Source organism: Laccaria bicolor, genomic scaffold, assembly GCF_000143565.1.
Source record: "Laccaria bicolor S238N-H82 LACBIscaffold_2 genomic scaffold, whole genome shotgun sequence".
Lineage (NCBI taxonomy): Eukaryota > Fungi > Basidiomycota > Agaricomycetes > Agaricales > Hydnangiaceae > Laccaria > Laccaria bicolor.
In genome coordinates, this window is record NW_001889873.1 from 2,674,356 (window position 1) to 2,699,624 (window position 25,269).

Sequence of the window (25,269 nt, forward strand, 5' to 3'; positions counted from 1 at the left end):
ATCATAGGGCGTTAAGTAGTGTACTGACCAAGTTGTTCTTTCCTGTAGAACCAGAAGTAGCCCAGAACAATGATAATTTGGCAGATAAGGGCAATCCAGAAGAGAGGAAGAGCCATGGGACTCCCTGGATTCGCATGTGGGAATGTTGCAAGTTGATCAAAAATGGTATGAACTTACCTTTCAGACCTTCAGAAAAATCCCATTTGGCTGCATCGGGGAAGACAGAGCCAGGCCCAATACGATTGGGGGCGGTGGCTCGGGCGATCATCACACAAACTGAACCAATGATCTGGGAAAATGCCAAGGTGGCACAAACGTGAAGTCGGGACAGTGTCTGCGATTTTCATTGAGTAACGAGAAAAGGTGGTGGTTAGTTAGATCTTACTTGGAGCAGAATCATTCCTAGTCCTACCCCCTGGATGGCATCGAGAACACCAAGCCAAAGCCATAGAGAGAGGCCGAGGTAAGGCCCAGCGTGACCTGCCCATGGGATGTATAAAGCCAAGGAAGATGTTCCCCAAAGCATCTAAAATTACGGGTTATTTGACCATTCGTTCGATATGGAGGAGACGTACTTGACACCATCTTGGAGTTCCCAAACCCACAGCAAAGACGGGCAACAGCCATGTATGTGTTTTGCTGAAGTGCGTAAGTACCAACAACATTGCAGCCCACACGCCGATAAAGAAAGTGATGACCAGCAGCAGAATTTGCCACTTTGGTATTGGGGCACTCCACAAGAAGCCCCAGTTACGACCGTATGGCTAAACACATATCGGTCAGCGGCCTAGAGGCTATAGTTATGCAATACTCACTCCACTTAACCAGTAATCTCGCAGAATTTCAGAGGCCAAGAACCATAGAACCAATTTTCGGCGAAGGAGAGTTCTAATGAAATGGGGAACCTTGGGCGGAGTTTGACGGTAGTACTCTGGAAAAGGGTGTCAGTTGAGTGTATTACTTCACATAAATCGGCTGAATAACCTGGCAATCCGTAGAGCATGAGATATGCGAACACGAAGCTGACGAGCGCCAGGGGCCAAACAATGACACAAATATACCAAGGAGGAATATAGCCATCAGGTCGGCCATTTAGAGAATTGCCCCAATACCACAACGCAGCGACCCAGATCTGTTGAGAACCCTGAACAATGCACGCCCGGAGGGTCCAAACCTCCGTAGCAGCACCCTGATCCAATGTGAGACCTAATAATTGGTTGAAACATGAAAACGCACCGCTTCTTCACCAAAATTGAGGCCAAAGAACAGGAAACCTGCGGCAGATGCAACGGCATAGCACCAAGTGGCCGCATTTGATAGCGCCGTGTGTGCTGGCGCTAGGGCGGCATGGACGGACGGTAGGCCAATCATAAAGAACGCAAGGCCGAAAAAGATCCAGGGGGCTGAGAGAACGTAAACTGATGGTTTGAGTCTGAACATAGGGTACCAGACGGCAGAGGCTGCCAAGAAGACTCCGCCCAAAACATAAAGCTGAAGATTATCCTGCCAGTTGCGACCAGTAAGGAGGGTAATTTGGAAACTAGTCGCACTCAGCATCTGATTTATCCGAGGTCAGACAAGGTAGGAGGATCGATAACATAGTGAAGACAAACCTGGCCAAGGGCGATAATGATGGTATAAAGTGGCCAGCCTCCAAGTTCCCTAGACAAGGCGATCTGCAGTCCAGTCATTGGAACGGTCTCAGGCGGGCCAGCATCGTGGTGAAGGGGACCATCGTAATCAGAGGGGAATGCTTGCATGTTTGGAGCTAGGATCGTTAAAAAGTTAATTAGTTGCATGAGCAGAGACGAGGTCAGACACATACAGTCTGGGCGAGAATAGAGTGATGGTGAGGGTGTACCCCATATAGAGTCGCGTTGGGAGGATCGCACACTCGCGGCACTTGACAATTTATCTTTCCGGACTTTGCCAAAGAATGCTTCCTCGCTTTTGACCAAAAATTTCTCAATGGACAACTCATGCTCCGAGTTCTTTGCATTGAGTCCCTGAAGCTTCTGTACGAATTCCGACGCAACACCGCCATCAGCATCCGTGAACTAAAAAATGTATGGTAAGAAGAGGCAGTGAGAAAAAAGTAAGGTGCTGACAGAAGCGATGGCCTTGTTGAGAGGCGAATTTGACTTCTCATCGACGATAGACGAAATGGACTCGACAGACGAGACGCGCGAGTGTGCACCGAAAGGACGATTTGGAGTCAGTCCGCCATCAACAAATGGATCGGGAACATGTCGTTGATCCTTTCCAATTGTTCTATTCGCTCGCTCAAGGAAGTCGGTATAGCCTTGAGGGCTGTCAGCTGCGCTATTTGCCATGCTTGCTCGGCTTCTTTGTGTAAAGTAATCGTCGCCGTTATCGGTAGCGTAAGAATTCCGTTGACTTTCTGGATGAAGACGTGGGGTATGTTGATCACCTACGGGAGTGAAACTCTCTTGGCTCCACTGACCTGGAGACCCAGCATGGGGACCTTCATTGACACTACGACTGTCCCAATCAGGTTGAGAGGGATACGCTTGAGTGACGGGGTCCCAATCATCTGTTTCGGCCATTGGACGAACGCCACCTCCATCACAATCAGATTCACGCCATGCATTCGCGCCAGCTATGTTTCGGCTGGTGTTGATGCTACGCTTGTGGAAGTCTTCCGTACGCTGCCGCCATTCAACAACTGGAAATCGTTGAAGGGCAGACCGTGCGCGCAAAATGGCTCTCTCCTCTTCTGTCGACTTCAAGGCCATTTTGACAGTTTTCGTAAGCTGAGACAACATATGGTTTGTTGCGCTTGATTCCACTGGGTACCACTAGAAGAATGATCACGCGTTAGAAATGTTCTCAACGACGATATGACACCTACCCAACCAGGCATTAATCCCAAGCCTCCTAAGCGACTGCCAACACCAAGTGCACCTTTCCTACCGAATTCGACAGCTACAAGACCAAAAGGTTCATCTCGAGATGGTATCAACGCAAAGTCCGCTCCACTAAAGAGATATGGGGGTAGCGCTGTGAACTCCGGCTTTGAGAACACCCGGTCGGGGTATAATTCCATCAGTCTGGCAAGCTTCTCTGCAGCAAAACGGCCATATAGATCAATGACAGGTCCAACTGCGATCAGTTGAATACTTGGGCGTTTCTCAAGCCTAATGAAACGATCAATGAGAGAGTTTACAAACTACGAAAGGACTCACAGTGTCGGCATGACATCAGCGATGAGATCGACACCCTTTTGTTTTGACCATCGCCCAACAAAAACGAACAAATCCGAATTCGGGTCCTGCTTAATGTTTGCCCATTCTTGCGCTTGTCGTTTGAGCTCGGGACGAGCGGCTTCAGCGACCTGATCAATCTCGACGTCAAGAGCTTTTGTAGGTTTCTCATCGAGTGCTGCTATATCACTTGGGTCAGGATTCGGAAGAGAATCGACGTGTTTTAAAGTCCAAAGTGCGGGGTATCGAGCCCAACTGCGCTTTCCATACTTGTCCGAAACACCCGCTACTCCGATACTTTTCTGGTGTGTGCTGATGTAAGATGCAGCGGCATGCAGGAGATTGAACGTGTTGCCGAATTGAACGTATTTCGTGCAGTGTTCTTTACTTATGTTGAAAGCAGAACAGACTTCCTTCATTTCTTCCTTGGTACGGAGGGGCCACAGGCCCTGGAATTCGGCGTTGTGCAGGGAGAGACATGCGGGGATGACCTTGGGGAGCAGATAAAGGGGAGCAAGCGCGCCGTGATAATCATTGATGTGGTAGATATCAATTGTTGGATTACGGCGAATGGTGGCTGCAATTGCTTGGTTCCATGTCGAGTAGAAAATTGCGGAACTAAGATCGTCCATGCGAGCGGGGTAAGGGTCGGCCTTTGTTTGAGCACGGAAAACTGGGCTGTCAAGTATGACATATGTGATATTGTCCAGAACGTGGGTCTCGACCTCGATCAAATATGGCTCGCCAAATATGATGACTTCGATGGGTTCTGCGGGATCGCCTGCTGGGTATTCAATGTCTTTGACCTTGGGGACGACCCAGATTAGGTCAACATCTGTCATTGCCTTGCCCATGAGACTGGACATGACACCCAGACCACCAATTTTGACTTTCACTTTCCAGTCAATGACTTCGTACTCAAGTGTGGCAATCAGGACCTTTCGCCGTTTGTTCTTATCCTCAGGCCAACCAATGATCTCGGCGGTGTGCTTATGGCCGAACAGCTTCTCGGAGATGGGAGTCGAATCTTTCAAGTCCGAAGTTGATTTCCCAAATGCGCCTAGAATAGGGAAGTAGTTGGTATGATTCTTCGCCTTCACACCGTACTGGTTGTGCTTGATGCCGTAGAACGTCCACATGAAAACGAGAACGGCGAGCGTGCCGGTAATGAGGGGAATAGCAAGAAGAAGGGCGTACATGATGGCTCCGACAGACGCTTGTCCTCGAGGCTTCAAAGACCAGGTCATTGTGGCGTCGTCCACGAGGAGAGACCATGCCAGATGGGGAGCTGGTGGGGCGGATATGTTCAAATAATTCGGCGCAACTGAGTTGGGTGGGAGACGATCGAGAACACCGTCACCATCCGAATCACCGTAATAATAATTATCGAAACCCCAGACGTTCAGCTGCATGTATGTCGGCCACGAAGCCATGATTTCTAATTCCCATTTTCCGTCGGAGTTTTTCACCATTTGGTTTGAGATGCCTCCATCAAAACCCCACTGATTGAAAGGTCCCCGAACTAAGAATTGTGGCACTCGTCTTGGCGCGCCCGAGTAGCCGTAATCAGCGTGGATGACCGCAGCAACCGACAAGGTGGCCTGACTCCAATCTACAGTCCATTAGCATCACGATGTATAGATAATTATCGTATTGCTCACATTGAACCATAATATGATCGCCTTGCCAAAACGATCCGGCGGAGGCGACAACGGAAGAATTAATTGTGGTCGTATCTTCCCAATTCTGCCACACCGTCCAGTTCTTGCCAAAGTTCCACGAATATCGGAACTTATCCGCGCCATACGCCTTGTGAGTATAGGTATACTGTCCATTTGAAAACGCCAAGGCACCACTCGTATCGTAGTCATTTTCTGGGAAAACTACCACGTTGTTTGAACTTCCTTTTCTCACAAGCAGATGATCTACAGCCTAAAAAAACTTCTTAGAATGACCAGAAATTTGTCAAAGTAGTGACTTACGTTTGTCGTCAGGTTACCAGTCGCCGCGGATGGGGTTTTCACAGTAATTGTGAGAACCCCATCTGGGACGTTCTGCAACGTTGCCGACCATTTCCAAGCAGAGACACTGCCACCCTGAATTTTGCTAGGATCAGGATTTTGCACAGCCCCACATTGAACGCCAGTGACAGTAGGCGTCCCGCCTTTGCCCGAAGATGAGACGTTGAGGGAAAGACTGTTGGTAACACTGGTACAATCCATGGCGATGTTGAATTCAAGCGAGATGTCAATCGTTGTTGCGTTGACGTCAGTTGAATTGGCGAGGATGCGATAATCGTGGCCAGGCGTGAATTTTGTGAGAGCAGGCAAAGGTGATGTCCACTGGGTAACCGGAACTAGCGCCTTGAATCCGTAACCATCTAAACTGACAGACGGAAGACAACCAAAATATGGAGCTTTGCTATCGTTATTGAAAGACGAAAGAGAATCCTGGAGAGTGTAGGTTTCGTAGGGAGCAAACAAGTTCTGGACTTTTGTGCCTGAAACAAATGGTGATGAAATCCAGAGGCTGTTTTTGCAGTCATAAGTGTAAGTCTTCGTCGCATTCTCGTTGGAGTACAACATCCAAACTTGATCTTGATACGTTCCCCCTACAGTTTGATAACCGGTGAGGACCGATCGAGAGACGGACCAGAGACCCATTTCTGTAACAGTGCCATTCGATCCAGGCCTTTCAATAAAGTAAGTCCAATTTCCGCGTTGAACCAGGTTGAAGCCATCCTGGAGAGCCCCATAGACTGATCGGAAGTAGTAAAACTGGGCAAACATGCGGCGAGAGTCAGCGGTAGGATCAAAGTGGTCAAGGGCGTTCCAATCATCCTTGCAACCAACTAATGCCTTATCAAGCGGCATGTTGAAATACTGCTCTGATCCAAGCGTGTAGCAGCCATGTCGCTTCCAAGCTAGATTGCTCGTCATCGCTTGACGCCTGGAGGAGACATCAAAAGCTGAACTGAGGAAGTCTTAGGATACAACTAACCCATAAAGGTAATTTGATGCACCATTGTCGTAAAGGTAGAAATCCTGTTCCTCACCATAGTAGAGCTGAAAAATGACAGTCAGCAAAACCCAATGGGCTAATAACAAACGGGTACCAGAGGTATTCCTGGCATAACAAGAGTGGTGATAAATGTTGCTAAAACGCTTCTCTGGGTTCCGTTTTCCAGACTTGGCCACCGAAAGACATCAAAATTACTTGTCCCATACATATGCTTTGGATCCACCAGACCCGTAGATGGATTGAGGAAATCATTGTCAACAAACATCTGATTCCACGCTGTAACGAAGTTGACGTCAATATCATAAGCGACCTGCAAGTTACCGTCCATCCCAAGGAAACGCGAGAGGGAGCGATATATAGAATAATGGAAGGCGACGCCATCCAACCCATTAAGGTTAGAATCTCGAAGAAAATAGTTGCTAGTTGATGTAATGTTCGCTGCAGCCAAAAAGCCAGGTGGTTTTTGAGTCGGAGTGCGACCTCGTCCCCTTTGCAAACAAATGGATTGAGATCAGGTAATTTGAAGATGGCAATAGTATCCTCACAGGTAAAGAGAGCCAAACGTATCGCCACCAGTAACCTCCCCAGGGATGAAAAAGTTTGTTTTGCCTAACGTCTTTGCACAGGCCCTAGTGGCGGATGCCCACGACGAGAGTCCATCAACTGTGACCTGAGTAGCCTTATCGACACGAATGGCATCGATATCCAACGCTTTGATAGCCATGCAAGAGAACACTTTGATTTTGTCCATGACCTCTGGCTTCCACTCACGAAGTCGATCTTGCACGGAGGCGAATTTGGATAATTGACGCTGCCAATCAGGATGGACACCGAAGGCTTCCATGTCACCATACTGATCAAAATCCGACATCATACACCCGTTTGTTTCCACTGCCACCGTGGTTCCATCATCTTGCCAAAAGGTCGGCATTTGGCATGACGAATTGCGCTTGTTGTTAATCTGTGGTTATTTAAATGAGTGATTCAACAGAAGTATGCTTGTAAATAAAGACCAACACTGAAATCGGCATACTCGGAAAAATTCCAGGGTAAGTAAGAAGGGTTTTTCCACGCTACGTTATACTCGTTCAAACTGAAAGGTGTACTTGTATTGAGATGTCTGTGGAGGAGACGTAGTTAGGTGAAGGAGAAAGGTTGAGATGTGTAGCGGACATACCCCTCAAAGCCGATCAGGTCTGCCATAGTGCCAACAGTAAAATCAGCCATGAAATACATCCCCCGTGCGTGTATTTGGTCAATGACGCTCCGCCAATCGTTTATATTCCCCCAGTGGGGATCCAGCACGCTGAAGTCCAGAGGAGAGTAACCTGCAATGACGTTAAAGGCGTCCTCAAGAATGGACAACAACTGGTACTTACTGTCGGCTTGCCAAATCATGTTCAGGAAGGGAGTTCCGGACATAAAAATAAGTTTGATGCCCATTCCTTGCAAATAATCCAGCCTGGACACCAAGCCTTGGAGGTCTCCGCCGTAGCGAAGTTGGGTCTCCCGGTAGTCATATTCAAATTGAGTGCCAAAAAAGTCGTTGTTGGTTGGATCCCCGTCAGCGAACTTGTCCAGGAGGATGGTGTAGGTAGGCAGAGCTCGCCAGTTCTTGGGAGACGGAGTGTACGTTGTATTGGGTCGAGTTGAATCGTAGTCGGTAACCGCCTGGGCGTTTTTGTTGACGTTGAGGTTGTAGTCGGTGAGGTCGTCACGATAGGGAGACGAAGAGGCAAACGTGGCAAACAGTGGGAGCGCCCAAAGGGCGGTCTTGAGCCGCATGTTCAACGTAAAGACCCAGGCCAATAAGAGATGAGGAGTGGAAGGGTGTGGAAGGAATGCAGGTGGTGGGGCAAAGAAAAGAGGAAGGAACGAACGGGGAATGAGCTAGAAATGAGTGTTCTGCGTTGGTGATCGATTAAAGGGCTGTGACTGGGCGCTGTCTTGTTTATTTACACACGGCACAGGCACCCATGAGCGCTGTCCCTGCTTTCCAGTGTCCAATGGGAATTTGATCATGACTCTTCGTAGAAATAAACTATAGCAGACTATAGCTCATACATACAGTGTCTTTCACTGCCGTTTGCACAGCGTGAATCGTAATTTCGTGTTTGCTTCTGTTGTACCTGTCACCCTCAGGTTTTTTTGTCACGGCAAATTGATCATCTGCAGGTCAGTAATTTGACGAGGAGAAAGGAATTCTTCTTCATGCCAGATGGTTATGTATCCAGAGACTTGAGTTGCCATGGTCAAGGGCTAGAGTGAGGTCGGACGCTGGTTCACTCAAGATCCCTAAGATCAACTCATCCGTTCTGGGCCAATGTGTGACAAAGAAACCCTGAGGACAACAGAAGCAAACACGAAATTTACGATTCATGTGTGCAAACGGCAGTGAAAGACACTCTAAGACACTGTAACATTCCATGCTTCCTACTTAGATTCCTTCTTGCCAGCGAGTAAACCATTATTTGTGAATTTTGATCTTCATTTGTGTGTTGACCACCAGCCTTGTAGCCAAACCATTACTACAATAACGGCAAATTGATCATTGTGCAATCATTGTGCAGCCTGCTTGTTGCTACGACCGGCGAGCTCTACGGCCAATTTACAACCTTCTTGGGCGGACAGCTGGCTTTGACCTGGTTGACCTTGGACTTCGGCAATGATTGCTACTAACGCTTTTCTCTCCATGGATAATCTCTCACAGTCTCCTCCAAAACCTTCCTCTCCTGCTTCGCCCACATTACACTTCACTAATCAACAATCCATGGTTGCTCGTTCTTTTATGAATCTTAGCCATGAAACCCGTGGACAACAACCGTCTTTGGCGACAACGAGCTACAACTCTCAAACCAATCTCATGGATCCTCCTCCAGGAGTCAATTACGCTGATTTCATGAAGACATGGACAGATCATCACGTTGCGCGTTGGCTCACCGACATTAGTTGTGGAAATCAGGCAGTGGTTTTCAAGGACAACGACATCAGAGGCGACGTATTGCTGGAGCTTGACCAGGTTGCCTTAAAGGAGATGGGCATTTCCAGTATCGGAGACAGACTCAGGATTCTCAATGCAGTCAAGGTTCTCAGACAACGCGCCTTGGTCCGAAATGCCACCCCAATTATGAACCCTCTCACTCCCAACATTGAGAAGTTACCTTCAGAAAAACTTTCTTCTATTTCAGATGCAAGACCAACGCCTCGTCGAGAAATTGGCAGACCTGCGCCACTTCAGCTTCGTTCAAACACAGATAGAGGTGACCTTCCTGACATTATTCGTGAGCAACCCCCGGACTCTGCGAGACCAAATCCAAGCCATACAATTCGTCCCCTACCTCACCCTACCCAATCCCCCCCTGTTCCACCCGCAAATACCCCAAACAGTGCCCACACTGTTATTCCTGGACCCCTGCGACCCAATCTACCTCCCCTTCCCCCTCCTCCTCGTGGACAGCCTCCCCTTCCTCCCCTTCGTGGGCCTGGGCGCAGTATGCTAAATTCTACCAATGGATGGGCAACCCCTACCCAGGCTGAAGCACCCCCTTATACCTCCCAGCCGCTTCCCCCGCCCCCAGTAGCCCAAGGCCATTTAACGCCGCCATCTGGTGGCAGGAACAATCATCATCTTCCATCCGACCCGCGCCCTGGCAACCCAGGCGGGAAACCTCCACTTGGGCGCGCCACCTCACCCCTTCCTCCCACACGTTTGCGGCCGAACACGAGCGGCACGGCGCACGGCAGAAATGGTTCGGTCGGACTGAGCCCGCCCAATAGTAGTAGCCCCGTGAGCAAAATCCCCTCTCGACCTTCCACCGCGGCTACGAGCCACCCATATGCCACCGCTCAAGCAACTTTACTACCACCGACGAGCCATCAGATACACAACCTTTCACCCATTGAGGAAGCTTTTTCGTCGCAACACAACTCGTCAGGTTCTCCTTCACCTCCTGCCCAGGCCTATACTGTCGGTCGTGGCCCTTTCAACTCAAGTGCTACTTCACACAACGCCCCATATAGTCTCGATGACTTACGGAGGAAACTCGTCAAATTCGTCCTCCCTGATGATGGTTTAAGCTTTACAATTGACGTCGCCACGTGCTCAGGTGGGATTGAAGTCCTTGAAAAGGTTTTGAAAAAATTCGGCAAAGGTGGTTCGAGAAGTACAGATACGGATGGAAGCATGGATTACAGTCGCATGGATGGCGGTTTAAGCGTCGATGGCTGGGGCGTATATCTAGATATGGGTCAGGAGGATGGACCTGGTAAGTTGTTCTTTCACGTTCTGTATTTATGCGTCGTTCATATGGCGTTACAGGAGAACCTTTGACTGAAGCCGAACTTCTTTCTATATGTCATGCTCCGCCTGACCATCCGACGCGCGAACACGGTTTAACCCTACGTCGGTTACGACGTTTAGACGATCGTAGCGCCAGTCCCTCTCCTGGCCAAGTAAGGTCCTCAACCCCTAATCAGACGAGCAGGAGCACCAAACGAGCGAGCTCTATCAGCATTCTCAGTGGCCTCGGGGTTCATGACCCAGAGAAAGCCCTTGATCCACCTTCTCCCACATTAGGGAGACTGAGCCCCGCCATCCAGAACAACAAGAGGCCCTCGAAGTTGCGAAACTTCTTCGGGCAGCGACCTCCCAGTGAACTTATTACTAATCATCTTACTGAATATTTCCCCTTCACCGAAAAGAAAGTTTTGGAACGAACCGCGAGACACAGCATCCTGAGATCTGGTCCACTCTTATCAGAGAGGGACAGTGCTTTATCTTTCCATCAACCTTCAAGGCTCAGCAGCAGCACTCAAAGTTCACATGGGAGAACTTCGATCTCACCAACTCGGTCCTCCTTCTCATCAACGGCGCCCTCTGTTCCGGAAAAGGCTGGCCAAGGCGACCTTGCCGACGATTCAGGTGAACGTATACCCAGAATGTCATTATCGACGGAAGATGGACGGTCAATCGACCTTCATGAGGACGGTGAAGGAGTCGGAATCGACTCAACTCCTCAACTCTTGCCCCCCATTCCATTCCCAAGTGAATCCTTCTCCGAATCTTTGCAAGGTATCACTGGATCATCCAGACCTAAATCGCGAACCTTATCCATCGCCTCAAAACGGATGAGTTATATGACGGAATTACGGAGTAAACGTGACCGATCAGACACGGCTAGTTTAATGACTGTCGATGAGATTACTGCAGAAGTCGAGAGTCGCAGAGTCAGCACAGCCCTGGACCTCCCTACCCCTGGCGTAGACGACTGGACCAAAGTCGACGCAGAAGATGACATTGAGGGTGAAGGTACCGAAACCCTCTCAGATGAGGAGATAGACGGGGGCGAGGAGGGGACTACCCTCAATGACGATGTTGAGCCAGATGATTTGAGAATCGCGATCCCTGTCAGAACGGGTAATTATTTTGCCGTGATTTTTTCTTACGTCTCACAAACTTGTTTGTAGCGAACAAGTGGATCAAAGGCGCACTCATCGGTGCGGGTTCGTTTGGCAAGGTGTACTTGGGAATGGACGCCTCGAATGGCCTCCTTATGGCCGTGAAACAAGTCGAACTCCCGACAGGTTCCGCACCCAATCAAGAACGTAAGAAGAGCATGCTCAGCGCGTTAGAACGCGAGATAGAGTTACTGAAGAACCTACAACACGACAACATTGTTCAATATCTATGTTCGTTGACATGACAAGCTCGTAAAACCTTATTGACCAAAACGTCCTATTGTAGATTCGTCCATTGATGATGAACATCTCAACATTTTTCTCGAGTATGTTCCTGGAGGTTCAGTGACTGCTCTACTGCGGAGCTATGGAGCCTTTGAAGAAACCTTGGTCAGGAACTTTGTCGGCCAAATTTTGCAAGGCCTGGATTACCTGCACGAGCGTGACATCATACATCGCGATATCAAAGGGGCAAACATTCTCGTCGATAATAAAGGGGGTATCAAAATTTCTGATTTTGGAATCTCCAAAAAAGTTGATGACAGTGAGTGTTCTGTTCCCTATGTTATACCGCATTCAATTAAAGATTTCCCAGATTTACTAACTGGAAATCGCTTGCACCGTCCTTCTCTTCAAGGTTCCGTCTTCTGGATGGCACCCGAAGTAGTAAAGCAGACCGGGCACACACGAAAGGCCGATATTTGGAGTGTAGGCTGCCTAGTTGTTGAAATGCTTACTGGCGAACATCCCTGGGCACAGCTGACGCAGATGCAAGCGATATTCAAGGTAGGTGCTACGTACCACCTTCTAATCTGTGTGCTAAGCTGTTCACCAGATTGGCTCATCGGCACGGCCAACGATCCCATCAGATATCTCTTCCGATGCCCAAAACTTCTTGCAATGCTCTTTCGAAATCAATCACGAGGCGCGTCCATCGGCGGCTGAGTTGCTGCAGCATGCTTGGGTCGTCCAAAAGCCTGCAAAAGGATCAGCTTCCGCATGATCCTCATTTGCCACACAATCTTTGTAGCTAATTTATTGTTCTTGTAGACCAACAGTCGGATATACCATTTGTACTTTTACCCGTCTTAAGCTTGTGCATTAATACCGATCTTTTGAACAAATGCTCAGGAAGAACTTCCGCCTTCATCATCCTTTCGCTTCCTCTTGAGATCAATTTTGTTGTGAGTAGATTTTTTACCAGGCCCCCAATAGCTTGTTGGATTTTCTTGATACCTTACAAGTTTGACCTTACCAGACGCCGTTACGGAGTCCGGATGCCTGGTGAATTTCGCGATGGACCTGCAAAAAAATACTGTCAGTGAGTGTAACTCTGGGCAAAGTGAGGCGATGACTTTGGTTCCACCGCGAGCAATCGACGAGTAGGTGATGTTTCAGATATATTTTCCAGTTTGACGGGATGGAGCTTGACCCATGACCGGAAAACATCATGTAAATCATGACGGGTTGCGGTTGTCTTCAAAGATCCAGGACAAGCATGCGATCGGGAGATGCGATGACCTGCATGAAGAAGGGCGGAGCTATTGCAAAGATAAGTAAGCAGGAGAAACTCAATATAACAGTCCACTACCCACGCAACATCATCCAGAGAGGGTGTGTTGCAATGGAAGAAACTTGAAACTTTGGCGGGTGTGAAGTAAAATAGCGTAGGAAGTTCCTGAGGAATATTTAAGCTGATGTGGCACCCAAGCAACGCGTCGTATACCTCTTTCGCCACTGTCAACATGCCTTTCATTCGGACTGCCGTTCCATAATTACTCTGATTGCTTTCCAAATGATCCAGCATGCGGCCAATAAATGATGGATCATGCAAGGGTCCTGACCACATTGGTCCTGCAACCTATTAGTTTTATGTGAGAACAGCATGTGGGTAAGATAGTTTGCTTACGTGCAACACGGAGTCACACTCAGGACACTTCTCTGGAACGGACGGGCCTGCTTGGGTTTTGAATGACCAGTTGGAGTTCCCAGTCGTCTCATGCTTCTTCTCAACTGCTTTTCCCAGTGGCTGTTCGTGAAAGGATTGACAAGATGAGCAGACATAAATTGTTGAAGTCTTGCTGAAAAGTTTTCAATCTAATGTGAGCAACAAAAAGCAAAATATTGAACTGGAAACCTACGTCAGAGTCTTTTTGACCTCGAGTGGCGCCGTCGCCACTCGCACAAAGACGCGGACATAAAAATCAATGGACAAAGACAACAAAGGCGTGATATAACGCCCATATCTCGCAGCCGATGTAGAAAGCGAATGAAGCACCAGTCGCAAAGCCTGAGGCAGAGAGTGATGAGAGATACTTGAGATGGTAAAACAAAATATCTACTTGCAGCTTCATGACAATACTCAGCCTTTACTGGCACTCCTCCATAGTTAGAAAAGCTATGAATATTTTAGCAGACGGACAGTCTAAGCGATGAAGAACTCGTACCATTTTTCGGGGTAGTTGGTGGTCGCCAACACAGAAAGATCTGTGCAAGTCACACAAAGCAAACCTGTTCACATTAGAGCATAGGTCTTCACTTTGTTTCTGGTTAAAACCACTAACCTTCATCCTTGACGCATTGTACAGCAGCATCAATGAATGGTGCCGCTGTCCCGTACGGATCGAGATCGACTACATCCACCCGGTTCTTCTCTTCACGGTGATTATACATCAATGAACTAAGTGGGAGAATGAGAGGGATGGATATGCCTAACGCCTTGTAGAAAATCATACCATGCGTCCCCTTCGTTGATTCTGACTTTTCCAGGAATTATTATGGGGGGTTGTGACGGGTCGCCCACTCCTTCAGTCGTATCCACAAGATCATTGATCGTAATGTTACGGTTCATAGCAGCAACCGCGGTCGGTGAAAGGTCATTGGCTATGACATATCTGGGAATATTAGGCACGTCTGACAATATATGTAGAGAACACCTTGAACTTAATGTGTGGGAGCTCTTTGGCATATCGAATGGAGCGTAATCCAGTAGCAGACAGGGCTTCGAGCAACGTAAATTTGTAAGGTTGATACTGAATCTATTAGGGAGGAATACTGTCAGCAGTGCAACCAAGCAGTCGACCCTATATTTGCCACCTCTATCCCGCGAGGATGCCCTCCCGGAGCCACATCCGTCTCTGGAGGCTCTGTTGAACCACCAACGAGTTCACTGTCTTCGCCTACGCGTCGTTTTCCAGTAAATATCAGACATTCGACACAGGAAACGGCTAGATGGAAACCTTTGAAGCGCTTCTTCGAACCACGTTGTAATCGTTTCTCCTGGTTTCGTTTCCATTTTTCTTCTTTGGTTGTATTCAGATCGTCGCTCCATGTCCTGATGCAAGCAACACTGATATCTCGATTGAACTCTTGCACTGGATTTAGGAAAGCCTCGTTCGATGACAGAAGGATGTGAGATGTGTTCTCCGTGTGTAAGGTGAAACCATCAGGAACTTCGATTGAGTGACTGCTCGCCATCCTAGTCTTACCTAGGAAGAAAAGAGGAGATCTCAGACGAAGTGGAAGGAGTTTTAGAAAAATGTTGGAAGATGTCACAGACTAGAAGAAGACAAGTCGAATTACGATTACGATTTCCTATAATGAAATGTCTAGTTGAGGTTATTATTTATTTCAGTAAGTTGACGGAGGCTTAGAGCTTCTGTGCAACGACTACCAATGTTTCGTATGGGTATTCAAAGGTGCCAAGCTGCTCGTCAACCCATTTCTTCTCCCCATCTTCCAATATTCGCCTAAGGTCTTGCTGCACCTCCGCCTTCACATGCGGGGGCAAAACTGCGATGTAGCTTTTGCTAGATGCTCTGTCCATAACGGTATCAACCGTTGCTTCTAGATTATACGACCAAGTCTGCTCGTGAGGTGCCCGAAATGCCTTCCGGTAAGACGCTGCATTGTAAACCTGCCGCCAGAGACCAAGACGAAATTGAGGGGTGCCTTCTTCATGGCGTTCAATCCTCTCGCGGACTTGTGCTACCCACTCTGCCCGGTCTCTACAGAAGATAAATACCATTACTTTTTACGAAGTATAATGACGGCTTGCCTGTCCTCCAGATTCCAGATGAGAACCAACGTAGCCTTTGGTTTGAGGATACGGTCGAATTCGACGGCTGCAAGTCCATAGTCGGGGCACCAGTGGAAGGCCTAGTCAGTGTCCCTAGTTCATCGAGGGCTTAAAGGACTAGAGTACAACATACCTGTGCGACGACTATGAGATCCGCCCATCCACTCTCAATTCCCGTAGCATCAAAAGTCCCTTGGTTTATGCTTACACGTTCATCGTTAACCGTCTTTAAGAATATGCTTCTCATGCCTTCACTGGGTTCTATGGCTCGAATCTCATTGATAGAGCAATCCCATTCAGGATGAGCCAAAAGCGCCCTAGTAAAGATGCCAGTTCCAGCACCAATTCTTTGACTGGGGTAAGAAAAAAAATCAAACCATCATGAAGGCAAGGAACTCACTCGACGATATTCAAGGCGTGCGATGCGTCAACGGCTCGTCGAATGAAGGACAATGCCGGTGCTTGGTAGGACGGGCGGATACTTGCATAAGATCAGCAAACGAAGCACTATGTACTCTGAGCATTATTGTCACGCTCACCGGTCGTATAATTCGTTGGTTCCTGTTCCAAAGCCCGACTTTGCGATATCATGGACATGAGACGATGATGACATCTTGCCAATAATATATGATTTTTATTTTGGGCTCATGCTTGCCAGTCCGTAGCGAACACATTTCCTCTGTTTGCAGCGCTTTTCACAGAATGATACTGCGTGCAAGCGTCGATTTTTTAACGTAATGGGAAGAGGACGTCAAAGGTTGTTTGTTTTTGGTTGCGTTCAGCCGCTTTGACACAACTTACATGGGTGACGCTGAACAGTCGCCGCTCACTGTTACTTTGCGCGTTCCGTCCTCGCAAAGCCCAGTTTCCCTCACACTTACGGCAAATTCTTTGTTGATCAAAGGTGAAGTCGCTACCGTTGACCAGATTACTTCACTGTCCTAAATGTATTCTGCTACTCATAGGGTCGAATCTTCAACACGTCCCGCTTTTACACGTCCTCAAGGCTCATTTCGATCCCGAGTCTAGAATTCTCAATGTAGCCTATTTGGCAGAACGTGGGGGAAAAAAGCACTCGCCTTTGGTTAACATTGAAGGCAAAGTCGAGGACGGAAACGCCGTTTCCACAACAGCGAGTTGGGCAGAAAATGTTTTGCAGGCTTGCTACGAAGGTCCTCCGCCCTCAATTTATCTGCAAATAACCACTCACACTTGCACCAAGGTCTTTCTGTTGAACGCTCACGTCGATTACTAGTTTTTGTCAATCCCCACGGTGGCACGGTGAGTGAACATGTTTCGTTCTGCAACCTTGTGCCTCACGCCAACATCAGAAAAAGGCGGTCTCAATCTTTGTTAAGGTTGTTGAGCCCATTTTCCGCGCGGCAGGTTGTGGACTGGACGTTATTTGTACGCCATTATTCCCTATCTCCTCCACCTCTGACGCGTTTCGTCAGATACGACCCACCAGGGCCATGCCTACGAAGTTGTGAAGGAATCACCGCTTGAATATGCTGCTATCATCACAGTTTCTGGTGACGGTTTGATCCACGAAGTGATCAACGGACTTTCTCATCACGGAAACCCTATCAAGGCGTTGTCTACGCCTGTCGCTCCTATACCCGCTGGATCAGGCAATGGCCTGTCTCTGAATTTGTTGGGAATCAAGGTGATTTTCATGTTCTGCCAAATGTCGGAGCGCATGCTCATTATCTAGGATGGCTTTGATGTCGGACTTGCAGCGTTGAATGTAATCAAAGGTTTGTTATTTGACGGTCCTACGACATGTACTCACATTAATTAGGTCGACCCATGAAGGTCGATTTGTTTTCCATGACGCAAGGGGGAAAGCGTAGCCTATCCTTTATGTCGCAAGCTCTAGGTCTAATGGCGGATCTTGACCTTGGAACGGAACACCTTCGCTGGATGGGAGATACACGCTTTATGGTCGGCCTTTTGAAAGGAAGTACGTTATTTTTATTATTCAATTGCTCCTTGCCTTCTTTCTTATTCTTCCTTGCGTCGATCTCGGTGGTTAAGTCGCTCAGCTAAAGCCATGCCCCATTCAATTATCTTTCAAGGTCGCTGAGACAGATAAACATAAGATGGCTGAACATCTTGTGACTAGTCGAAAGGAGTTTGAAAAGGACAACATCTCTGGCTCTCTGCCAAGTAATTCAATAACAAAGATGCCCGAGAGGAGTGCCCTTCCACCACTTAATTACCTCCCTGACGACGCCGATGGGTGGACGTCGTTCAACGAGCCCCTCATATATGTCTACGCAGGAAAAGGACCATATGTTGGGAGGTATGTCTGTCGATTGTTCAAGACAAATACGCTGACACCTGGATCAGAGATTTTATGGCCTTCCCGGTGTCATTGCCGAATGACGGACTCATAGATGTGTCGGTTATGCCACTGGTCAGTCGTCGTGGACTTCAGTCATGTCTACAACGCTCTCATTCTCAACTTTTCTAGTCTCCGCGCATGGATATATTGGCGGCAATAAGCGGCGCCGCTGAAGGGGAGAATTATTGGAAATCCAGTGTATGTGGATGGCTCTTTTTCAAAGTCTTGATTTTCTCACATCACCAAAGATCAAATACGTGAAAGCACACGCGTACAGGGTGAAACCATTGAAGCCAAAGGGAAATTTGTCAGTTGACGGAGAATCGTTCCCTTTCGAGGAGTTTCAAGTCGAGGTTCATCAGGGTCTAGGAAGGTTTTTAAGCATGTATGGTCAATATGCTGTCGACTTTGCTTCACAAAATCCCGCAAGCGGCCAATTCGATTGACGAGTCCCAATTTATTTTAGCAATAGTGTAGGAGGTGAAACTTATGTAATAGCACTTCGTATCTAAGTGTCGAGCTCTAGCTCCAACCATTGAGCATGTCGGCACGAGCATTGGGGAGGACCACCCGAAGCAAAGCTGGTCATGGACCGGCGCGGTTCATCTCCAATATCTCCCAACGGAGCCCACTCGACGTCGAGGAAATCAAAGCTTTTGACCGTTGGACCGCTTCTCCAAAGCGCTTTTCGCTGGAAGCCAGCCTTCATCCTGACCACCTGTCTGATTTGTTTATCACATTGCCCACACGGGATGGTACCAGGAAGCCGTTCGAAACCCCACGCATCTCAGCGGACCTACCATACGGCCATCATCTCGCGTTCTTCCATGCACGTCGACCTGAGTCGCTTCTACGGGCAGACGGAACAGACGAGGACGCTTCACCTCCTGCACCATTTTTAAGAAGAATGTGGGCAGGTGGCAGGATTAAATGGGAAGAAAATAACCCTCTCGTAATTGGACGGAAGGCAACGGCGACGTCTACGATTACCTCGGTTGAGAAGAAGGGATTTGATAAGGCGAACCCAAAAGTGTTTGTCACTCAAACTATTGCACTTTCCGTTGAGGGCGCTGCAAAGCCATCCATCACTGAAGAAAGAGATCACGTATATTTTCCAATATCTGCCGAAAAAGGTGATAGAACCCCACGAGCAGGCAAGAGGTCGTCGTCTTTGCGCGTGTCTACCATCTGATCCTCTTGTGATAGTCGCAAATGTTCCTGCTTCCGTAGACTTTTCGTTTCAGTACAGACCGACTCCCGTCACATTGTTCCGGTTTTCGGCACTGACGTTTAATGCACATCATATTCATCTTGATAAGGATTACACACTGAGGGTGGAAAAGTATCCCGGTACGTGTTGCTTTCCACCTCTCCAAAAGCGCAACTGAAGAGAAAAGTAGAACGGTTGGTGCATGGGCCATTGACCGCACTGATGCTCTTGGAAACAGTTGTCTTTAACCACCCCAAGGTTCGGATACAGACGTTCGAATACCGTGCTACGAATCCTCTCTTCGTTCACCGGAATTTGACCATCAACGGAGTCTGGACCAGCGAATCCGTCGCTAAGCTGTGGTGTGTCGATGAAGATGGCGTGGTGGGAATGACGGGCCTGGTGAATGTGCTTTGACAGAGACCCGCATGAAGAACAGGCTTGGACCATTAGAAACCTAAAGCCAAGGTGAAGAGACGTGCAGATAATGATGTCGCATAAGTACATACCATACTTGTTTCCCGCCTCCTTGCGGTTTCGTCTACCCTCGGCGATTTTCTCTTCCAAGGCCTCCCTATTCTCATACGCCTCCCTCAAAAGTGTGGAAAGTTGATGCCTTGATCTTGCAATTCCACTCGTCTTGCTTGCCTAAAACAGCGCATCTGTGATTAGAACAAACATTTACTGAACGAAAAGAAAACAAACATTGATATTCATCCTTGGCGCAGCGGCAACTTCTTCGCCAGCACCCTTTGTTATTGCCTTCCTATCCTCCCTTTCCTTTATCTCTTTCTTGGCCTTTTCCATTTCTTTCAACGCATCGATTTCTTCCACGGCAGCATTTTGTAGGCCCTCGAAACCCCTAACAGTACCTTTTTCGAGGGCGCGAACATGTGCATCGTATTCATTTTGCCACTTTGTGGAAATTTTGGCATAGTATTCTGGTTCATACGCTGCCCATGCACCTGAAGGAAGTTGGTAGTATCCCGGATAAGGGTCCGTGGGAGTAGGCTCCGGCGGTTCAAACGTAGGTAAGGAGGGAGCAGCCGAGAATTTAGGCAGAGTAGGTTTAGCATACGCAGAAGTCGCGTTGGAACTTGATGTGCTACCTATTGAACTCGTTTCACTCAGCGTCCCTTTCAGACAAGACAGTCAAACGTACCGAGTGAAAAGAAATCAACAGGTGGTGTTGACGAAGCACTCGAAACAGAGCGAGCTTGAGTTGAGTCGAGAGAGATGTTTGCCTTGCGTTTGAGTAGAGAAGGTGGTAACAAAGAAGGACGTGATGATTCGCTCTCGGAGACATTACTTGTTGGTGGGGACGTGTTAACATCTTTGAAGTCAGGTTCCACTGTCGACTCATCCGTTTCCCTCTGCGTCGAGCGCCCAGTGTTGAAAACGAGTCCGGGGCCAGTCCCACCGCCTAATACGCGTTGTGGCAGAGTATTCGGGGTACCCTTCTTCGGAACGGGCAACATTGAAAGTAGAGAAGAGGAACCAGCGCCTAGTCGTGGCCTTTTTGTAGGTCTCTCCTCTGGTATCTCATCTTGATCTTTTGAAGGCAAGGTTGACAACGTTGGGAGTTTAATTGCGAGCTTTTTGGGAGCCCGTTTTGGTGGTGGAGGAACAGCGACGTCTACAGGCGACTCGCCGTCGCTGTGGTCGCTGCCATAGTCGTCCAAGCCAAGCATGGGTTGCAGATATCTGAGTTTCAAAATTATTTCAAGTTGAAGCTGTCATGCAATCTGGGTTTGACCGAAGGAGAATCAATGGACCTGAGGAAAGCAACCCTCCAATCTTTGAAGACGAAGAAACCCCCACATGGAACGTTGGAATGCCCAGGAGGAATAGGGCTTCTGTTGATATCAGACCCATCTGTATGTCATTTTACGAGTCCACTATGTAGTTTCCACCTCTCAATCCCCTTCAGTCCTCCAGCCAGGATTAATCAACCAAGCCACCGGTTCTGCCTACATAGAAACCCAAAATACAAAGATCGCCTGTGCCGTGTCCGTTGTCTCCATTGTGCAGCCTAACCAAGCGTTGATGTGCAATTTTTCTTAGCTTTGGCCCTCGACAGGCAAAAAACGTCGCTTTCAACGAAAAAGGACGCTTGAATGTGGATGTCAAATTCGCACCTTTTTCATGCGATCGTCGCCGAGCACCTATGCGTGTATATCCTACGCTCAAATCTAGTGGTTGTAGCCGACAACACCTTTTTTTTTTAGGATGCGGAGGATAGGTCCATCGCAATGGCAATACACCAAGCCATCAGCTCATCTGTGCGCTTGGACGTGCTCCCAAAGTCGGTCATTGATATTTTTATAACCATTGTTGAGTCGGATGGCATTGAAGGTTGCGTTGCCGCGGGTGTCATCGTGGCCAGCACTGCTCTAACAGACGCCGGAATTGAGATCTTTGGGCTTGTGGCTTCTTGTTCAGCGGTTTGACATTTTGGATTTTGTGTACCCTCTTGAGGTTGTTCACAAAATTTTCAGGCAGCGGTGGGGGAAGATATCTGGTTGGATCCATCTTTGAGGGAATCGCAAGAATCAAGAGGAACCCTCGTACTATCCTGCATGCCTGCTTTGTCGACAGTATCAAGCATCTGGCAGACGGGAAATATGAATACTGGTGACGTCCTTGCGGTGAGTAAATCCTATCAGGGAACTTTAGCAAAGACCACTAACAATTTAAATAACCAGTGTATGGACGCTTGTAACAGTCGCTGTACGGACATACATTCTGTGATCGCGCAAGTGTTGTTAGACAGTATTTAACCGATAATTTATGCGTGCTAGGCGGCCACTATCATGTATTTCTTTCTGAATCTTAGTTGGCCATTGTTTGGGTCGGTTATTTTTGGCACGCTATACCGTTTAACTGCCACCATTCAACAGCAAGGCATGTCAAGAGACGAATATGTCATCCTCAAATCTCCACTAACTCAAAGATACCCGGACTCTCCGCCATTGTCTCGTCACTCCCATGATTCCGAAGATTCAGAGTCCTTGCGAGCTCTTGAAGTTTCCAACGAGGCGGGGCCATCACGCCCAGGAGCGTACGGACGGTATGGTTACCTTTCCCCTTTGCTTTATGTCCCCTTTAGATCTCCTGCAGCTCCCGTTCGTATTCGGTGTCGGGTTTTGACTATCAACACGATCTAGTAAGACCCACATGTTGCTCACAGTTTTCTCAGTTCATCAATATTGTTAAGTTGCCTCTTAGCGCAAGCGTGACGGATCCTGGGACGGTGCACGGCGATTCAGGGGAGAAGAATATAGGTTTGGTGAACGGCGCGTACATGAATTGTTTTCATACGTCGCGCGAGCCAATTGACTAATAGTCTCTCGTCACAGGAATTGCCCTAATTGTGGGCCTCCAGGTCGGTTATGACAAGAATTTGCGATATGCTTCTCTGAAAATTTAGCGTTTTGCAGATAGGATCTGGAATATTGTACGTTTTCGTGGACGTCTGCAGATTTCGGACCATCACATTCACAAAAGCTCCTCTCCAGGAGTTGTTGTCGCAAATACCCACAGCGCTGGCGCTAGTTTGTTGGTCTGGCTCGCTTCCGGGTTGCTTGCGTGGACAGGGGCGAGCAGTTTTGCGGAACTTGGCTCAGCCATTCCGCAAAATGGTGGCGCTCAGGCTTATCTTGCATATGCGTATGGGCCCCTCGTTTCCTACCTGTTTGCTTGGACAGCAATAATCGCTTTAAAGCCAGGTGAGCTTTCTAATATTCGAGTTCTCTTGGTCGTTGACTTTTTTACAGGTGGAAATGCGGTAATCAGCCTCATTTTTGCCGAGTATCTCAATCGGATTTTTTGGAATATCAGCGCTGAGGTGTCAGCGGATGGCATTCCTCAATGGGCTATCAAACTTACCGCGACTGGTGCAGTCATCCTAGTCACAGTTCTTTGTGTCGCAACTCAAAAGTTGGGGACTCGAGTTGCTGTGGTTTTCACCACAATCAAGGCAAGTGCCAGGTCGCGTGTTATATTCCGTTTATCTTATATTTTTTTCCGTTTAGGTCACCGCGCTGGTATGTCTCTCAAGAATGAAATCACGGCTTGACGGGAATATCTTTCTTAGATCCTTGTGACTGTTCTTGGTGTCGTTCAACTTGCTCGCGGAAAAGCCTCTCCATCTCTACGCCAGCCCTGGTTTGAAAATTCATCGACGAGCCCTTCTGCATATTCGTTGGCTCTTTATTCTGGACTGTGGGCATTCGATGGTTGGGATCAGGCTAATTACGTTGGTGGTGAAATTCACCACCCTGAAAAGAATATTCCCCGCGCCATTCACTCAAGTATGTTGATTGTCACAGTAAGGAACTATTACATTAAGCATTGTCAACGACGCTGACGCATTAACAAGCTACTTTTTCTGCTCGCGAATCTATCGTACTTCGTGGTTTTAGACAAGGTTCGTTGATTCTTCCACGTCGGCGTACTTCTTCTCTCACTTAACGAACGGTAGGACGTGGTTGGTGTTAGCAACACTGTAGCAATGGATTTCGGTAGAACCCTGTTTGGTCATGTTGGCGGCACACTGTTCGCCGTGATGGTGGCAGTCTCGTGCTTCGGAGCCCTCAATGGTACGATGTTTTCTAAAACAACTTATATGTAGCTAATCTACCTACGTAGGCTCGTTCTTCACATCTTCCCGCCTAGTGTACGCTGCTGGCCGTGAACGGTATCTTCCCGCAATATTTGGCCGCTTACACTCGACGCGGAAGACGCCTTTAAACGCGTCCCTTCTCCAAGCTGGGATTACAATTTGCTTTATATTGATTGGCGGTGGCTTCAGGTCGCTGATCAATTTCTCTGTCGTTGCCTCTTGGGCGTTCTACTTTCTAACGGTGAGCACTGGAATAATCGAAAGGTCTTTCATTTGACGTTCGAGCTAGGTTTTGGGGCTCGTAATCTTGCGGGTAAAGGAGCCTACGCTTGAAAGGTATTGTGTATTTGTGAGGACCTTCGATAAAGTAATCTGATTGGACGACATGCAGACCGTACAAAACGTGGATTCTTACACCACTGACATTTTGCGCTGTACACAGTCTTGTTCCAGCCCTTTCTCAAGTCATTAATTCGCAGTTTAGGTAGCCCTTTTCTTACTGTGCATGCCTATCATTGCAGCACCAGTCGAAGCCATTGCAGTACTGGGTGAGCTTTGTCCTTTCTAATCAAGGCTCGCCTCTCAAGTGGCCTTCGCAGGTTTCATCCTTGCTGGTATCCCTGTGTATTATCTCACGCAACAATGTGACGAAAGCACCCATGCAGCCTGTGAGTCATCAGGTGACCGTCCGCCAGGTCGAGTTAGCTCATCACTTACGATTTAGCTCTCATTGAGCGGTGCGTCGCATGGGCTCGAAGGCGCTCACCTGCTGAAGACGGGTGGGAAGCAGTTGCTACGGATGGGGATGAACATGAACATCTGGAAATGATAGAGGATAGAAATACCCGATAAAATGTCAACGAAATATATATAGAAATTGTTGCATTTCCTTTGTAGAACAACCGCTTACATAACGCCCCTTTTCGGAGTCTTCCTCCCATTGCAATTTGCTCCTGCGCGCGACTTGGATACTAGGTCTGAACCGTCTGATTAGAGAGCTCTTCCTCTAGTCTCATTACTGCCACTAGCGAAGTTAGGCTTGTGACTTGGTATGCTCTGAGAGAGACTGCTTTCCTCGCCAAACCTTGCTAGGGTCGAGGAAGAGGTTGGTTGGATTCACTTCCACTGTCAGGATATTTACTTTTGCGTAGGGTCGTTGTCTACATGAAGTGAAGAAAGTATACATTGAATGCCAAGGGTAAGCCCTGGGCAGTGTGCCAAGAGTATCTTCTCCTCCTCTTGCCTTAGAGTGATCGTTAGCTGCGTGCCTGCTTGGGCCTGCCACAGAAATGTCTCGCCACGATATCC

General features: G+C 48.1%; 10 protein-coding genes across 10 annotated transcripts; 6 read left to right on the forward strand and 4 right to left on the reverse strand.

The window, feature by feature from the left end:
• Positions 1-11: 11 nt before the first annotated feature.
• On the reverse strand, positions 12-8,030 carry LACBIDRAFT_187838 (modular protein with glycoside hydrolase family 13 and glycosyltransferase family 5 domains; the record flags this gene model as incomplete). The annotated part of the gene is made up of 20 exons (XM_001875370.1): positions 12-124; positions 187-334; positions 386-526; positions 576-764; positions 816-931; positions 985-1,189; positions 1,237-1,557; positions 1,614-1,768; positions 1,820-2,057; positions 2,109-2,819; positions 2,873-3,158; positions 3,207-4,836; positions 4,886-5,156; positions 5,207-6,173; positions 6,225-6,289; positions 6,340-6,733; positions 6,791-7,206; positions 7,263-7,365; positions 7,423-7,573; positions 7,625-8,030. The coding sequence occupies 20 exons, from the start codon at positions 8,028-8,030 to the stop codon at positions 12-14; spliced, it is 7,026 nt and encodes a 2,341-aa protein (XP_001875405.1).
• Positions 8,031-10,538: 2,508 nt separating this feature from the next.
• On the forward strand, positions 10,539-11,036 carry LACBIDRAFT_244596 (uncharacterized protein; the record flags this gene model as incomplete). The annotated part of the gene is made up of 2 exons (XM_001874833.1): positions 10,539-10,697; positions 10,722-11,036. Coding segments are annotated over 2 exons (474 nt in total), but the record flags the coding sequence as incomplete, so codon positions are not given.
• Positions 11,037-11,716: 680 nt separating this feature from the next.
• LACBIDRAFT_229328 (uncharacterized protein) lies at positions 11,717-12,705 on the forward strand (the record flags this gene model as incomplete). Its single annotated transcript, XM_001874834.1, has 4 exons — positions 11,717-11,933; positions 11,989-12,246; positions 12,289-12,488; positions 12,538-12,705. Coding segments are annotated over 4 exons (843 nt in total), but the record flags the coding sequence as incomplete, so codon positions are not given.
• A 17-nt stretch (positions 12,706-12,722) lies between these two features.
• Positions 12,723-15,179, reverse strand: LACBIDRAFT_182060 (uncharacterized protein; the record flags this gene model as incomplete). Its single annotated transcript, XM_001875371.1, has 12 exons — positions 12,723-13,004; positions 13,058-13,243; positions 13,298-13,380; positions 13,429-13,563; positions 13,612-13,783; positions 13,844-13,992; positions 14,034-14,100; positions 14,150-14,213; positions 14,267-14,382; positions 14,438-14,596; positions 14,646-14,740; positions 14,799-15,179. The coding sequence occupies 12 exons, from the start codon at positions 15,177-15,179 to the stop codon at positions 12,830-12,832; spliced, it is 1,782 nt and encodes a 593-aa protein (XP_001875406.1). The 3' UTR covers positions 12,723-12,829.
• A 172-nt stretch (positions 15,180-15,351) lies between these two features.
• LACBIDRAFT_306014 (uncharacterized protein) lies at positions 15,352-16,393 on the reverse strand (the record flags this gene model as incomplete). The annotated part of the gene is made up of 5 exons (XM_001875372.1): positions 15,352-15,709; positions 15,760-15,860; positions 15,914-16,133; positions 16,181-16,261; positions 16,320-16,393. The coding sequence occupies 5 exons, from the start codon at positions 16,391-16,393 to the stop codon at positions 15,352-15,354; spliced, it is 834 nt and encodes a 277-aa protein (XP_001875407.1).
• Positions 16,394-16,581: 188 nt separating this feature from the next.
• Positions 16,582-18,573, forward strand: LACBIDRAFT_306015 (uncharacterized protein; the record flags this gene model as incomplete). Its single annotated transcript, XM_001874835.1, has 11 exons — positions 16,582-16,684; positions 16,746-16,952; positions 17,003-17,061; positions 17,112-17,187; positions 17,235-17,446; positions 17,495-17,537; positions 17,582-17,743; positions 17,818-18,085; positions 18,133-18,199; positions 18,257-18,325; positions 18,376-18,573. The coding sequence occupies 11 exons, from the start codon at positions 16,582-16,584 to the stop codon at positions 18,571-18,573; spliced, it is 1,464 nt and encodes a 487-aa protein (XP_001874870.1).
• Positions 18,574-18,668: 95 nt separating this feature from the next.
• Positions 18,669-19,754, forward strand: LACBIDRAFT_306016 (uncharacterized protein; the record flags this gene model as incomplete). Its single annotated transcript, XM_001874836.1, has 3 exons — positions 18,669-19,281; positions 19,334-19,477; positions 19,528-19,754. The coding sequence occupies 3 exons, from the start codon at positions 18,669-18,671 to the stop codon at positions 19,752-19,754; spliced, it is 984 nt and encodes a 327-aa protein (XP_001874871.1).
• A 32-nt stretch (positions 19,755-19,786) lies between these two features.
• Positions 19,787-21,028, reverse strand: LACBIDRAFT_306017 (uncharacterized protein; the record flags this gene model as incomplete). Its single annotated transcript, XM_001875373.1, has 4 exons — positions 19,787-19,794; positions 19,847-19,985; positions 20,043-20,446; positions 20,500-21,028. The coding sequence occupies 4 exons, from the start codon at positions 21,026-21,028 to the stop codon at positions 19,787-19,789; spliced, it is 1,080 nt and encodes a 359-aa protein (XP_001875408.1).
• A 47-nt stretch (positions 21,029-21,075) lies between these two features.
• Positions 21,076-22,165, forward strand: LACBIDRAFT_187660 (uncharacterized protein; the record flags this gene model as incomplete). The annotated part of the gene is made up of 6 exons (XM_001874837.1): positions 21,076-21,214; positions 21,268-21,346; positions 21,402-21,510; positions 21,566-21,781; positions 21,836-21,985; positions 22,043-22,165. The coding sequence occupies 6 exons, from the start codon at positions 21,076-21,078 to the stop codon at positions 22,115-22,117; spliced, it is 768 nt and encodes a 255-aa protein (XP_001874872.1). The 3' UTR covers positions 22,118-22,165.
• Positions 22,166-22,683: 518 nt separating this feature from the next.
• On the forward strand, positions 22,684-24,685 carry LACBIDRAFT_229402 (APC amino acid permease; the record flags this gene model as incomplete). The annotated part of the gene is made up of 12 exons (XM_001874838.1): positions 22,684-22,722; positions 22,778-22,794; positions 22,845-23,065; positions 23,114-23,334; positions 23,434-23,667; positions 23,719-23,766; positions 23,821-23,938; positions 23,988-24,202; positions 24,251-24,297; positions 24,353-24,395; positions 24,446-24,509; positions 24,561-24,685. Coding segments are annotated over 12 exons (1,392 nt in total), but the record flags the coding sequence as incomplete, so codon positions are not given.
• Positions 24,686-25,269: the final 584 nt, after the last annotated feature.